At 46.4% G+C, this 16,612-nt stretch overlaps 1 protein-coding gene across 1 annotated transcript in view; it reads left to right on the plus strand.

Moving 5' to 3' along the window:
• Positions 1-4,887: 4,887 nt before the first annotated feature.
• The window catches only part of BIRC7 (baculoviral IAP repeat containing 7), a 32,838-nt gene continuing 21,113 nt past the window's right edge, over positions 4,888-16,612 (plus strand). Inside the window, exons 1-4 of the mRNA XM_081949770.1 lie at positions 4,888-5,040; positions 6,571-7,375; positions 9,686-9,785; positions 10,373-10,442. Coding sequence (XP_081805896.1) covers positions 6,739-7,375; positions 9,686-9,785; positions 10,373-10,442 — 807 coding nt within the window. The 5' untranslated portion in view covers positions 4,888-5,040; positions 6,571-6,738. The remainder of the gene's footprint in view (positions 5,041-6,570; positions 7,376-9,685; positions 9,786-10,372; positions 10,443-16,612) is intronic.

Raw genomic sequence — 16,612 nt, forward strand, 5'->3', positions numbered from 1 at the left:
AACTTGCCCTCGGAGGTTGTGGGAGCTTCATCACTTGAGGCTTTCAAGAGGAGACTGGACTGTCATATGTCAGAAATGGTGTAGGCAGAGTCTCCTGCTTGCACTAGATAACCTATAACCAGGATGGCGAACCTATAGCACAAGTGCCACAGTTGGCACACGGAGCCATTTGTCAGGGCACAAGAGGCGTTGCCTTGTCAGCTGTCCAGCACGCATGCACGCACTGGTTAGCTGACTTTGGTCTTCTTTTGAGGCCATTTTTCGCCCTCCATAGGTTCCAGAGGCTTTATAGGAGCCTGGGGAAGGCAAAAAGAGCCTCCTCTGCCCCCCCCCCCCCCCCCGAGGCTCTCCGGGAGCTTCCAGAGCGTAAAAAACCGGCCCTATGGGCAAACCGGAAATTCAGGAACAGACTTCCGGTTTGCTCGTAGGACTGGTTTTAGCCTTCCGGAGCCTTCAGGGGCATTCTGGAGGCTTCCCTGAAGGCTCTGGAGGGCAAAACACGACCCTATGAGTTTTTTGTCCTCCAGAGCCTTCAGGGAAGCCTCCGGAGGGCTAAAACTGGCCTTACGAGCAAACCGGAAGTTTGTTCCCAAACTTCTGGTTTGCCCGTAAGGCTATTTTTTGTGCTCCGGAGGCTTCAGGGAAGCTGCTGAAGCATCCAAGGGGTCTCGGGGAGTGGGGGGCAGGGGAGGCTGTTTTCACCCTCCCCAGGCTCCTATAAAGCCTCTGGAGCCTGGGGAGGGTGAAAAAAGCATGCCAAAAATGGAGGGGGGAGCACAGGTCATGTGTGCATGCAAGCTGGGGTCGTGCGCATTGCATTATGGGTGTGGCATGCCCGCGCACACCCCCTTGCGCTCACACCCCCTTTTGCCACACGAGCCAAAAAAGGTTCACCATCACTGACCTATAAGGTCCCTTCCAATTCTGTTAATCTTCTGAAGAACATTAATGAGTTCCCTGATGAACATAATCATCAATTTTGTTTTGCATCCCACTAGTCCCATTTAGGATGATAAGCAGGACAGTACATTGTACTAAACCATGGTTTGCTTAATCATGGTTCATAATCAACTACATACAACTTGGGTTTAAAGCTAATGCTGAAGCTACAATTCACCCTGCTACGACACAGACAGCTGGATTCAGCCAGTCCAATAAGTCCAGATTCAGAATCTGCAAGGCTCAGCATGTTGTGTGGAGGGACTTAACTCCTGAAGCAAAACCTTGATCTATTGAAATTTCACTGAATTTGTCAAGCCGATACACATTGCAGTAGCCACAATGCACAAAATAAGGTAGTTTTGACTTAACAATCACAACAGCCCTAAATTTTGGTTGCTAAGTGAGACAAACCTGGATTCCTTCATTGACTTCCCTTGTTGAAGCTGGCTGGGAAATTTGCAAATGGTGATCACTTGACCCTGGAACAATGCAACTGTTAGGAATACCATTATATATAAAACACGTACTCCTGGACTTCACCACCACAATTGAGTCCGAAATTTCTGTTGCTGAGTGAGACATGTTAATTTTGCTCCATTTTATGACCTTTCTTGCCACGGTTGTTAAGTGAATCTCCGCAGTTGCTCAATTAGTAACACCACTGTAAAGTGAATATGGCTTCCCCATTGACTGCTTGTCAGAAGGTTGCAAAAGTTGATCACATGACCCCAGGACACTATAAGTTGAGGACTACCTGTACTATATCCCAAACCACTTTAAAATACTTTGAGATAAAGATAAGTAGATTGTAATCATCACAGGTGTTTGAAGGGTAATGGAATATAAGGGTCAACTTTTTAAAAAAAACTTATCTTCAGAGTCCAATTACATGTAATCCTCAACTTACAACCACAACTGAGCCTAACATTTCCATTGCTAAGTGAGTTTTGCTCCATTTTTTGCCAGTTGTTAAATGTATCATGGTCATTAAATGAATCTGGCTTTTCCCATTGACTTTGCTTGTCAGAAACCAGCTGGGAAGGTTACAGACAGTCATCACATGACCAACACATCACCAACACCCTATCTCCAAAGGGGCCTAAAGCCATCCTTTGAAAAAAACAACAACCCTGGTTCAATTAGTTAACCTTACAAACCAAATCTGCACAACACTAACCAGTGGATCACACTTCAGCAGTGTAAATTGTACAAGCCAAGAAACATTTCTGATTCCAAGCCATCTCAGAGCATCAAGTTACTTCATGCAGAAGAAAGGTGGTATTCAGCAGGTTCTGACCAGTTCTGGAGCATACATTTTGAGTAGTTTGGAGAACCGGTAAATGCCACCTCTGGCTGGCCCCGCCCCCATCTATTCTCTTCCTCCCGAGTCCCAGCTGATCGGGAGGAAATGTTACAGTATCCTTCCCCTGCCATGCCCACCAAGCCACGCCCACAGAACCGGTAGTAAAAAAAATTGAATTTCACCACCGATGCAGAAGTGCTGATAATACATCTGGGACAGTAGTATTCAGCCAGTTCTGATCAGTTCTCGCAAACCGGTAGGGGAAATTTTGAGTAGTTGGAAGAACCAGCAAATACCACCTCTGGCTGGCTCCGCCCCATCTATTCGCTGCCTCCTGAGTCCCAGCTGATTGCCTGGGTCTAACAGAGCTGGAAAGCAGGTTAGTGGGATGGGGAGGGAATGGAGATTTTACAGATAGATCCTTCCCCTGCCACGCCCACAGAACCAGTAGTAAAAAAATTTGAATCCCACCACTGATCTGGGAATATTCTAATCCTCCCAAAAGTTCAGTCTTATCTGTTGTATATGAACGTGGTTTTAATATATGCTGGGAATGACAAGAAATGATAGTTTGGATTTATAACTCAATAGTGAGTTGCTGTTGAAGCCAAAGTGTTAGCCAAGGAGAGTTGTACCCTTGATTTCAGCCAAAGCAGCATATGACTTTGCTCCATACATACAATTAATTCACAGGAAAACTTATTACGTCCTGCTGGTTTGTATCAGGCTGCAAAGATCCAGAAGACTATTAATTGATAATAAAAAGCTAAAAAAGTTTATATCTCTTTGCTATCATTTCACTATCTGGATTCTTACAGGCCAGATATAGTAATCCTATATCATATGAGACACTTTCCCCCCAGTAAGAGTACAGGTAGTTCTCAACTTACAACCATTTCTTTAGTGAGCATTCAAAGTTACAATGGCATTAAAAAAGGTGACTTATAAGAGTTTTTCAGATGACTGTTGCAACATCCCCGTGGTCATGTGATCAAAATTTGGATGCTTAGCAACTGGCATGTATTTATAATTGTTACAGCATCCTGGGATCATGTTTGCACCTTTTGCACCCTGACAAAATCAATGGGGAAGACAGATTTACTTTACAATTATGTTACTAACTGAACATATAAATCCAATAAACAAACAAACAAACAACAGCAGAGATTTACTTAACTGGCAAGGGAGGTCCTAAAATGGGGTAAAACTCACTTGTCTTGCTTAGCAATGGAATTTTGGGGCTAAATTGTGGTCGTAAGTCGAAGACTACCTGTGTTGGATTATTACAACCTGGCCTTCTCTTATCAATGTGTGAACTGAGCAAATCAGCCAATGTAAAGCAACATCGGCAAATGTTTTAGGAAGGATTCTAATAGGAGAAAAAAATCTTGACATTTTTGAACTCAAACCAATACTTGTGGAAAGAAAGTTATGAACAGTTGCCCATGTTCTGAGGTTTAACGTTAGATAGACCTTTCAGTCAAACACAAGGCATAGCTGTGGTCTTCTTTTTAATCTTATTTAATAGGCAAATACTAGTCATATAGTTTCTAAAAAGTGTCCTGAAAATAATCATGTTATGATTTTGTGACAAAATCATTTTACGCTGCAAAACACTAGCCTCTTCGCTCAAAAAGCACTTGGACGAAATGCTTTCATTGTGCAAAACTGACAAAACATCCAGGACAAACATAAATGTCCATAACAAGATGTTTGGCCCCTGACTTGATATCATGAATTATTTGGGCAAAGGATAATGAATTGCTCCTTGAGTTTGCGCATCTTGAGTGGCTAAGGTTTCTTCCATATGGCCTTTACCACACCTCATTTTGCTGCTGTTCCCTCTCTTAAATTGAGTGTTGTCATTTGACTGGGGAACGGAACTAAATTCAGCATTTGGCAAATGAAAGATCAGTTTTTGGAGTAATAATTCAGCTATAGAAATATTAGGGACTATTTAACATTATAATTTACAATACAATAGCAGAGTTGGAAGGGGACCTTGGAGGTCTTCTAGTCCAACCCCCTGCCTAGGCAGGAAACCCTATACCGTTTCAGACACATGGCTATCCAACATCTTCTTAAAGACTTCCAGTGTTGGGGCATTCACAACTTCTGGAGGCAACTTCTGTTCCACTGATTAATTGTTCTAACTGTCAGGAAGTTTCTCCTCAGTTCTAAGTTGCTTCTCTCCTTGCTTAGTTTCCACCCATTGCTTCTTGTTCTACCCTCAGGTGCTTTGGAGAATAGTTTGACTCCCTCTTCTTTGTGGCAACCCCTGAGATATTGGAACACTATCCTGTCTCCCCTAGTCCTTCTTTCTATTAAACTAGACATACCCAGTTCCTGCAACCGTTCTTCATATGTTTTACTCTCCAGTCCCTTAATCATCTTTGTTGCTCTTCTCTGCACTCTTTCTAGAGCGTCAACCTCTTTTCTACATCGTGGTGACCAAAATCTAATTTAATCTAGTTCCCCTTTCTACCGGGGCCATTTCAGAGTGTCTACGTTGAAATAAGATTAAAACAGCATAGCCAACCCACTAAATTCCATGGCAGAATTAAGGTAGATATTTGATTACTCTAACCTCTAAACCACACCATAGTAGTTTGTATCCATAAATCAGGCTGAAAAGTGGGTGCAGCTTTAAATGGCTCATTGGTTACACAAGTTAAGTAATTACCAGGGTGGGGTTAGGAATTTAAAGGCAGCCCAGAAGGCAGTGTTTTAGTTGTGTTTCTAGTTTGTGGCTGAAGAAGGGTTTTTTTTTTTAATATATGTTCAGTTCCACTTAGGTAAGTGTAAGAATAATAGCACTGTGTTGTGAATTATTTGTGTTGTTGGTTTTAAGATTGAGGTGTAGCTGGCTTGTTCCATAGGCTGCTACATGGTTAGCTTCCATATGTGTTTTTCCTGGATATAATTTACAACTTCTGCTACAATGCAGCTTGTTTCACAAGACAAAATTGGCCGGCTTTGTGCAATGAGCTTAACTGTGGTCCGTAAGACAAGCAAACTTTTAAGCCAAAGCACGCTAGACTTAAAAGAGATCAGTGAAATGTGCCTCCGTTGCAATTCCTCTACTGTAAATTGTGGTTTATTTGGGAAACCACAAGCTGTGGCTCGTTGCAACATATGAGGTAGGCTGCTGTGTTTTGACTAGGTGGTGGAAAGGAATATCTAAGATTCTATTTTTTTGAAGGTGATAGCCTTATTTTCAGATTTATTTATATATTTGTATGAGGTAAAATTTAAAAAAAAATTGTTTCTGATCATCGTGAAGTGTTAATACCACTTTATAAGGCCTTGGTAAGGCCACACTTGGAATACTTCATTCAGTTCTGGTTGCCACGGGGAGAGGGGGCGGTCTAGAAATCTAATTAATAATAATAATTAAAAAAAAAGATGTGGAGATTGTAGAAAGAGTGCAGAGAAGAGCAACAAAGATGATTAGGGGACTGGAGACTAAAACATATGAAGAACGGTTGCAGGAACTGGGTATGTTTAGCTTAAGAGAAAGAAAGACTAGGGGAGACATGATAGCAATGTTCCAATATCTCAGGGGTTGCCACAAAGAAGAGGGAGTCAAACTATTCTCCAAGGCACCTGAGGGTAGAACAAGAAGCAATGGGTGGAAACTAATCAAGGAGAGAAGCAACTTAGAACTGAGGAGAAATTTCCTGACAGTTAGAACAATGAATCAGTGGAACAGAAGTTGCCTCCAGAAGTTGTGAATGCTCCAACACTGGAAGTCTTTAAGAAGATGTTGGATAGCCATCTGTCTGAAACGGTATAGGGTTTCCTGCCTAGGCCTGGGGTTGGACTAGAAGACGTCTAAGGTCCCTTCCAACTCTACTATTGTATTGTATTATTAAGTGGATGTATCTGTTAATGCAGCTAACTGTCTTATTAAGCACATTGTGGTTGGTTTGTCAAAAAGCAGATTCCTTTAAAAGGAACGGGGTGTTTCCCCTGGGTTTTTCTTTTTCTTTTGACATGTGGAATTGGAGCTGAAATATTCAATGAGAATCCTTTCTAAACTGTTCTATACATTCCATGCTTTTGTAAATGGAATAACCACTAAGCATGATTACTCAGAAAATGAGTCACCAAGTGACTGTCCCTTCCCACCCCTCCCCGTATTAACCATGTATACAAAGAATGAAAAGGTTAAAAACAAGTTCTTTCTGAAAGGTTTTCCTGCAAATTTTGGAGACCATGATTGTCTCCTAATATATCCCACCCAGAAAACTGATTTTAGGCTTGAAGCTGATTTTAAGGCTTGGTTTTTTTAAAGCTTCTCTTTTTCTTCCTTCCCTCTCCAGGCCCAAGAAGAACTGGACAGAAAAGCTGTCATTGTCCCAACCCCAACAAATTGGCACCCTCTAGAAAACCCAGCATCCTTTTCGCATCTGCTGTTCGGGAGTCTGTTTGGCCTCTGAGTTCAGAGTTTTCCAGAATTTACAGTGGGTAGAGTCAGAAAGGGTTTAGAAATGCAGGCTGGTACGGTGTCCAAACATTGCATCGCATCGGGCGTCCAGCTCGTTACTAATGTTTTGACTAGTCTCCTGTCCAGCAGCTGGGAAATGGGAGATAGCTTTTCTCCAGAGGGAAGCCAGGATGAGGGAAGCAGCTCATCTTCGGAGGACACTCAGTGGACCCCTTTGCGTTGGTCAAGATCCAGCATGAAGTCGGAGATTAAGCGTCTTCAGACATTTCGGCTCTGGCCAGCCAGCGTTCCTGTGACTCCAACTGATTTGGCAGCTGCTGGTTTTTATTTTGTCGGCCCTGCTGACACCGTCCAGTGTTTCTGCTGTGGTGGGTTGTTGTACAATTGGTTAGCTGAAGAGGATCCTATGGTAGAGCACAAGAAATTCTTCCCATCATGTTGGTATGTCCAGGACAAAATTGTAGGAAATATCCAACAGATGCCTTGGAGCGAAGAACACCAAGACACTGTAGATGGGCAATTTTTTGGCATGCCACATGTGGAGGAGAGCCCCGTAGGTGGTCAACCAGAATACCCATATATGGAGACAGAAGGAGATCGGTTGGTGTCGTTTGAGAATTGGCCCTCTTATTCTCCAATGTCTCCCCAGTTGTTGGCCAGAGCAGGCTTCTTCTATACAGGTATGTGAGAACTGCTTTTGATGGGTATGACCCAGGTTCCATCTACGTTAATGTACGGCGTACGTTATTCCTGAAAGCCTGGGAGTAGCTCATGAAACTGGTGGCCTTAATGTTTTATTTTTTATTTATGTCTGTATTAAATCTATATTTAAATTTATTTGTATTCCAGCTTTATAAATAATTCAAGGTGATGAATATATCTAACACACAAGTTTCTCCTTTTTTCTCCATAAAAACAACCCTGTGAGGCGGGTTGGGTAGAAAGAGGGACTGGCCCAAAGTCACCCTGCTGGGTTTCGTGACTAAGTGGGAAGTTGAAACACACTTGGAAGGCTTTAATGGAGGTTTACAGCAAGCCTGCTGCCTTAACCACTAACTTTTGTATAACTCAGAGAGGCATAGCTAATGTTCCTGCCTCCTATTTTCCCCACAACAACCCTGTGAAGTGGATTCGGTTAAGAATAATTCATACCAAGTCACCTGGTTGGCTTTCATGCCTAAAGGAGGCCAAGAACTCACAATCTCCTCATTTGTAGTGTGTGGCACTTTTGTTCCAATGGAGACCTACCTACAGTAAAAGTGTGCCATTAAAAAGGAAAATTTACAGTTGCTGTTAGATGTGGTCTACAGCAACCTGCAAATGGTTCCCTGTTAAAGAGCAGAAAGTATACAATACAATACAATAGTAGAGTTGGAAGGGACCTTGGAGGTCTTCTAGTCCAACCCCCTGCCTAGGCAGGAAACCCTATACCGTTTCAGACAAATAGCTATCCAACATCTTCTTAAAGACTTCCAGTGTTGGGGCATTCACAACTTCTGGAGGCAATTTCTGTTCCACTGATTCATTGTTCTAAATGTCAGGAAATTTCTCCTCAGTTCTAAGTTGCTTCTCTCCTTGCTTAGTTTCCACCCATTGCTTCTTGTTCTACCCTCAGGTGCCTTGGAGAATAGTTTGACTCCCTCTTCTTTGACCCCTGAGATATTGGAACATTGCTATCATGTCTCCCTTAGTCCTTCTTTCTATTAAACTGGACATACCCAGTTCCTGCAACCGTTCTTCATATGTTTTAGTCTCCAGTCCCCTAATCATCTTTGTTGCTCTTCTCTGCACTCTTTCTAGAGTTTCCACATCTTTTTTACATTGTGGCGACCAGAACTGAATGCAGTATTCCAAGTGTGGCCTTACCAAGGCATTATAAAGTGGTATAGTGTGGATTGTGTGGGAAATTGTTTGCAATTTGGACCTAAGACGTAGAGGCTTTGCAGACTTTCTCTTTCCTCTGGGAGGAATCCTTTCTTCCAGAGGTGCAGTACATCTCCCCATTCTCCTTTAAGTATTTGGCACCCTATGGAACATAATCCACAGCCGTAGCTTCAGTTGAATATTTATTTAATTTGTAAAGGTGCCCATCTCAACAAGTGACTCTGTCCAGCGAGCAATTACCAGAAAGGCAAGGATTTTACCGTGGAAGGGAATTGACGGGTGCAGAATTTTCTCTAACCTGCCATCAGTTTTGGACTCTTGGGTGCAACGTTTTGGTGAATGGTGGGCAGGCTTGTGAGCGCCTCTTGAAATGGCAAAACAAACTAAAATGGGGGATAATTCAGGCTTTGGTCATTAGGAATAGAATTCAGTCTGTCCGGCTAACCTCTGCGCTCCTCTTCCACCATTTCCCATGTTGGAATGGCTTAATTCTGCATGGCTTATAGAGGCATTGGGGTTCTATTTATTTATTTTCAATATTTCTAGACCGCCCCCTCTCCCCGAAGGGACTTGGGGCGGTGTACAGGTGTGTCATTAAAACGAATACAAAAGACGAATATCCCATACCCTTAAAAACGAATTAAACCTCATACAACTGTACAAAAAGTAAAAATTAAAAATTAAATTAAAAAACAACTAAAAATATACCCCTAGAAAATTTTTTAAAAATGCAGGCTTGAGGAACTAAAATTCGGAATTAGGAATTAGGCCAGGCCGGCTAGATTGAACAGGTGGGTCTTTAGTTTCTTACGGAAGGAGCGGAGGTCGGTGATAGTCCTGATATCTGGGGGATGGAAGGCTGAGTCAACCTTGAGCCTGGTGAGATTTGAACTGCCGAACTGCAGCTAGCAGTCAGCTGCAGTGCTGTACTCTAAGCACTGCACCGCCTCGGCTATAGCAGTGCGGGTAGTAATTGATCCCTGCCATAGTTTTAATTCTGAGTGGGGGTCCTGGGCATCTTCAAGCATCTGGCAATGATTTTTTTTGTTTGTTTGTCTCTGTTGCTCTTGACCAACCCGTGTTCTTTTTGTCATGGACGTTTTCAGGTCAACAAGATTATGTGCGGTGTTTCTACTGTGGTGGTGCCCTGAGGAACTGGGAACAAAACGATGATCCCTGGGTAGAGCACGTCAGGTGGTTTCCAAGGTGATCCATGCTGAAGTACCTGTGTTTCTTCCATCCTCCATATCTTGTAGGAACTGACACGGGCAGGCTCTTTTGAACCTGAGGTTCAAATGATCTTTTGGATGTAACTGATAATAGGGGAGGAGGGAAAGCAGCACGCTCTCCTTGGATTGAAGGATTGTGTTGGCCACGGCCCTTCCCCACCATTCAGTTAGAATTGAGGAAGCCTCTTGAATGAAAAGCAAAACACTTTTAAGGAGAGAAAAAAACAAAGTCCAATTGGCTTTGGGGGAAGCACCTTTGGGACAACCGTGGCCTGGATGACTGGGAATCCCCATAGACCAGGGGTGTCCAAACTTGGGAACTTTAAGACTTGTGGACTTCAACTCCCAGAATTCCCCAGCCAGCCATGCTGGCTGGGGAATTCTGGAAGTTGAAGTCCACAAGTCTTAAAGTTCCCAAGTTTGGACACCCCTGCCATAGACAGATCCAATGGAAGATAACGTTTTATATCCTTTTGATATCAAATATCCAATTTGATACTAAGTAACAAACAATATTTACAACTAACCTTTTCTCAATCTTCTTCCTTACCCCAACTTCTACAGATGTTCATTTCTGCTCCAGTACTTGGGGAGAGATTCCATAAATCACATTCAACAATCTAATGTAATGTTGGTGAGTATGCCTGCCTCTCCTGTCTGACTGTAGCTTAAATAATGCCCAATGCTGTTAACGTGTCTGAATATGTCTAACGGGGGCTCCCTTATCGTAGGTAAAACGGCTGCCCTGGCGTGTTGTATATCAAACACACAAAGGGGTTGGAGGGGGTTCCTTCCTTCCTTCCTGAGATAACAGTATATCCAAGCTGGGTTTTGGGGTTTGGCACCGTGGGGGTGGGGGGGGAAAGTTTGTCATCTAGGAAGTTTTGGAAGCTTTTACAGTGCAGCTAACTGGATGCAAGGTTAAAGCTGGGTCCCAGGGAACAAATCGGTTAGTGGCTACTGTTACGTCCTCCTTCCTGGACAGTGACATCTTGACCAGACTGCTTGAATACATCAGTAAGCTGGCAGTGGAATTCCCCAAGACTGATAATAATAGTACTGGGAGACTTTAATTGGATTCGTGTCTGATATGGCTAAGGGGTCCGTGACCTTTATGACAGCCAGAGACCCCATGAAGTTGCTGAGGGCCCAACACCCACAGGTGGTCCTGTGCTAGCTCTGCTTCTTCTTTTTTTTTTAAACTCCAAGCAGCTGCAACAAAATCGGAAAGTGAAGGATATTACGATCACTTCTTTGTCATGTTCAAATCTCTCTTTAATTGCTGTTTGGGTTGCTGATGCTGCCCTTCCAGGTAGGGAGGTAAGACCTATTACCAGGATGGCAAACCTATGGCCCTCTCTGCAGACCAGCCAGCTCAGCTCCACTGCGGATACGTGCCTGCCTCCTACCGGCCAGCTGATTTCTGCCGTGCATGTGGAGACGCGCATGTGTGTGTGTGGGGCTTAACACGGGCATGCGCGGGGTGTGTGGCGTGCCCCCTCTGTGGCCCATTTTGTATTTTAGGAGGTTTCAGGGAGGCCTGCTAGGCCCAAAACGGGTCATGGGGTGGGGGATGCGGTCCAAAACAGGGCAGGGGGATCGCGTGGATGCACAGGGGCAGGGGGAACATGGGGGGGGGGGTCATGCAGGTATGCACAGGAGGCGGGGCACATTATGGGTGTGGGCCCCGTGTGTGTGTGCTGTCACACGGGCAATTTCGGCACGTGAGAGCAGAAAGGTTAGCCGCCACTGACCTATTAAATTGGTGTGTTCTGGTTGACTAATGTTCTGGGCAGGTTCCAAAACCGTCCGTCCCCCCCCCCTGTTCAGCCTGTGAAGGCCTTTGTCCCCTGTCTGGAAGGGAGGTGTGATAAGGATCTCAGATTGGATTGCTCCCATAATGACCTTTGGGATTCCCTGATTTCGTGATGAATTTCAGGGCATTAAAAAAAAAGAAAGATACTCTGAGAACCATTTGAGAAAAACACACACTACTATATGGAAGTCATATTAAGACTTTACACAGCAATTAAAACGGCAAAATGCATTTCTTCCATCCATACAGATAGTTGATTAGCAGCTCTGTTGCAAGTGACTTATTTTCTTTATTTGAGGGACGGAAGGGTCACAAGACTATTGAACAAACGTTCTAGGCATTGGACAAACACTCAGATCTGCTCTGAGTTAACCGGTGACTGATCAGGCCCAAAGGGACAGCCGTGTCACTTAGGAAATGATTGACTCTTTGTCAACAGGGTCTGTTAATCCAGGCCCTTGGGATTTAGATCTATGTCCCTCTTTGTTTGATGGACTCCCTGGAAATGTGTGGTTGGATCTGGGCTGTGATAAATTAATTCTTAAGAGAGAAGACAGTTCTGCCTGTCTTGAAGGAAGAAGCGGTGAGGCCTCTCCTCGGAAAGCTTTTGCTGGGTACAATAGTTCTGGAGAATTTTCATCCGAGCTCCAAGCTTCCCTATTTGAATAAGATTGTTGAAAAGGTGATCCCATTGTGGCTCCACTGAAAGAAGGGGATTATCTGGACCCATTTTAATCAGTTTTCAGGCTGGGTCATCCTATGGAGAAAACACGGGTTGTACTTGTGGATCTTTGGTGGAGCTGGGATGGGGGTGGTGCAATTATACTGATTGTTCTTGATCTCTTTTGATACCATGATGGTACAAGTATCCTCCTGGAAGATCTAAGGCAGTGCTGCCAAACTCATGGGCCGGATATGTCACTCACTGGTCACACCCACACCCAGTTTAGTGAAGGGGAAAAAGTCCTGATATGTCACCTGATGTCACTGTGACAATGTGAGTTTGACACCCCTGGTCTAAGATGATGTGGCTTGCCAGCAGAGCTGGCAGCAGATTCGGAGAGTGAGGAGGTTGGGGAGGAACGTGGGTCAGTCCTGGAGACTGGGGAAGGCTCTGATGAGGGCTTTGTGTTGGAAGCAGAGAGGGAGCCAGGGCTGTCCGACAGTTATCAGCTGCCTTCAGAGTCAGACATCAGTGGGGCAGAAGAACAGCTGGAGCCTGTTCCCAGTGTGCGCATGTGCAGAGTTGCCAGACGAAGGGAACAGCTAAAGAACAGGGGTCGACTTGTAATAATAATAATAATAATAATAATAATAATAATAATAATAATAATAATAATAATAATAATAATAATAATAAAAATATTTATTTCTTAGCCGCACCCTCTCCCGAAGGACTCGGGGCGGCGTACAATGAAACATATGAAATAAATATGGACAAAACAAACATATAACAGAGACATATACCGAGACATACATACGGAGGAGGTCGGCTGATAAATAAAACAATTAAAATACAGTCTTTAAAAACCCCTAGATAATTAAATATAATTAAAATACCCAGTAAAAGCCCGTCAGGAGCGATATGGTTAGATCAAAGTTGAGCCAGGCCAGCTGCTTGGAATAGGTGGGTCTTAAGCTTAATATGAAAGGAGCGGAGGTCAGAGGTATTCCTAATATCCGGAGGGAGGTCATTCCACAGGGCTGGGCCCGCCACAGAGAAGGCTCTACTCCTAGGTGCCGCCCCCCGACACTGTCTTGTGGACGGCACCTGGAGGAGGCCCTCTCTGTGCGAGCGGATTGGTCGCAGGGATGTATGGGGCAGAATACGATCCCGCAAGTAACTAGGTCCTGAGCCATGGAGCGCTTTAAAGATTATGATCAAAACCTTGAAACGCACCCGATAGACCACAGGAAGCCAGTGCAGCTCGCGCAGGAACGGTGTCACATGGGAGTACCTAGTACTTCCCATAATTACCCGCGCGGCTGCGTTCTGGACCAACTGTAGCCTCCGGGTGCATTTCAAGGGAAGCCCCATGTAGAGAGCGTTACAGTAGTCCAAGCGAGACGTCACCAGCGCATGAGTGACTGTGCGTAAGGCGTCCCGGTCCAGTAGGGGGCGCAATTGACGCACCAGGCGAACCTGGTGGAACGCCCCCCTTGCCACGGCTGTCACATGGTCATCCATGGACAGCCGGGCATCCAGGAGGACGCCCAAATTGCGCGCCCGCTCCACGGGGGCAAGTTGAATGCCCCCAATGGCCAATGATGGAATTAATTGGCTGAACCGGGGAGCTGGTACCCACAGCCACTCCGTCTTGGAGGGGTTGAGCTTGAGTCGGTTGTCATCCATCCAGATCCGTACGGCTTCCACACACCGGGACATCACTTCGATGGCCTCGTTGGGGTGGTTCGGGGTGGAAAAGTACAGCTGAGTATCATCAGCGTACAGATGGTATCCCACCCCGAAACCACGGATGATCTCACCCAGCGGCTTCATATATGTGTTGAAGAGGAGTGGCGAGAGGACCGACCCCTGTGGCACCCCACAAGTAAGGGGGCGTAGGGTCGACCTCTCTTCTCCTGCCAACACACGCTGCGTCCGGTCAGAAAGGTAGGAGCCGAACCACCGCAAAACGGTGCCCCGGACCCCCAGCCCCTCCAGCCGGCGCAGCAGGATACCATGGTCGATGGTATCAAAAGCCGCCGAGAGGTCTAATAGGACCAGGATAGAGGAACAACCTCTGTCTCTGGCCCTCCAGAGATCATCCACCAACGCGACCAAGGCCGTCTCCGTGCTGTGACCGGGGCGGAAGCCGGACTGGCGCGGGTCTAGATAATCATTTTCCTCCAGATGTCGTGGAAACTGGTAGGCCACCACACTCTCTACAACCTTCGCCAAAAAGGGAAGGTTGGAGACAGGACGATAATTGGCCAGCTCCAAAGGGTCCAGGGAAGGCTTCTTGAGCAAGGGTCTCACCACCGCCTCTTTCAAGGCGGCCGGGAGAGACCCCTCGCTCAGCGAAGCATTCACTAGGCCCAGGAGCCAGTCTCGTGTAACCTCCCAGGATGCCAGTACAAGCCAGGATGGGCACGGGTCCAATAAACATGTGGTGGGTCGCAGTCGTCCACGCAATCTGTCCAAATCCTCGATGGCAACCAAGTCAAACTCCTCCCAGATCGATACCTCAAGACTCGCCATGGACGTCTCCATTGGATCACTGACAGGAACCCAATCTCTCCGGATTTGAGCGATTTTATCCTGCAGATATTTACCAAATTCCTCTGCCCTGCCCTGTAGGGGGGCCTCCTGCGGCCTCTGAAACAAGAGGGAGCGGGACACCCGAAACAGGGCGGCAGGGCGGTTCTCCGCGGATGCAATGAGAGTGGCACAATATTGGCGTTTGGCCACTCTCAATGCCACAAGGTACGTCCTTAAATGGGCTCGTGCCTGTGTTCAATCAAATTCGGAGCGAGAGGATCTCCAACGACTCTCTAGACGTCTCTTGCGGCACTTCATCACCCTTAGCTCCTCGGTAAACCAAGGGGCTAGGGTGGATCGTTGCCGCCGGAGAGGCCGCAAAGGCGCCACCCGGTTCAAGGCCCCGGTAGTTGCATTATTCCACGCAACTACCAGGTCCTCTACCCGGGGGCGGGTCAAGGTTACAGGAGGTGGCCCAAGCTCCGTCTGGAACCTATCAGGTTCCATCAGGCGCCTGGGGCGGAACCATCTGGAACTTTTCGGTTCCGCCTCCCCGCAGCGGGAGGTAGCACCAGGGAAGTCAAGACGGAGGAGTGAGTGATCTGACCATGACAGGGGAGTGATGGTTAAGTCCCCTCCTCCCAGATCACTCAGCCACTGGCCAGAGACAAAAACAAGGTCCAGAGTGTGTCCTCCCTCGTGTGTCGGGCCCTGAATCATTTGAGTCAGGTCCATGGCTGTCATGGAAGCCATGAACTCCCGAACCCCCTCTGATGCTTCTCCCATCGATGGCAGGTTAAAATCCCCCATCACTAAAAGTTTGGGGGTCTCAACCGCCACCGATGCGATCAGCTCGAGGAGTTCAGGCAGGGCCGCTGATGTATAGCGAGGAGCCAGGTATACTATCAGCAGGCCCAACTGTCTCCCAGGCCCCCATTTCACAACAAGGGATTCACATCCGGACGTCTGTGGCACAGTAGACTCCCTCGGCTCTAAGTCCTCCCGAATAATTGCTGCCACCCCACCGCCCCTTCCCTGGGCCCGGGGCTGGTGAAATGCTCGGTAGCCTGGTGGGCACATTTCGACGAGGGGAAGACCTCCCTCGTGGCCCAACCAGGTCTCCGTTATTCCCGCGAGGTCCGGCTCCCCCACTAAAATTAGATCGTGAATGAGGGGGGCCTTGTTAACAACGGACCTCGCATTGCATAACAGCAGCCTCAGGCCTTGGGTCTGTAACTCTTGACCACCTAGAACGCGGGGGTTGGTACAAGCGACCGGGTGTAACCAGCAACCACGGTCTCCCAACCGACTGTAGGTTCTTAAGCTGTCCTCGTATCTGCCCCTCCCTGCGACCGTTGGAATTAAAGAGCCCTGTATAGGAATGGTGTCCTCCCCCTCCTCCTCCCTTCCGCCCCTTCTGTTCGCGACCACACCTGGAGGCCCGGCTCTCACATCGCTCCTGGTCTGACCCACCCACCCCCCCTCCCTGGAACCCCCTAAAAACAATGTAAAACATTTGACTAAAAATCCCCTCAGCTTCCGTTTCTTCCACCTCTCGGGGTTCACAAACCCGTCATCAAGGCAGGCCCTTGTAAGAGCCAAGGGCCATACCTGCGAGAGAGGGGCCTCCCGCAGGCGGAGCAGGTCTAACCTTGAATAAATTGATAGAATATTAAAGCCCAATTGGGTAAGGGTGCAGGTAGTAAAAGTCAATAGCCGGAGGGCTAAGGTCTTAATGGGATACTAAAGCTGGAGGCTTTAGTATCCAGATAGTACTTGGAAAGAG

The sequence above is a fragment of the Natrix helvetica genome (assembly GCF_964273705.1).
Source record: "Natrix helvetica genome assembly, chromosome: 3".
Classification (NCBI taxonomy): Eukaryota; Metazoa; Chordata; class Lepidosauria; order Squamata; family Natricidae; genus Natrix; species Natrix helvetica.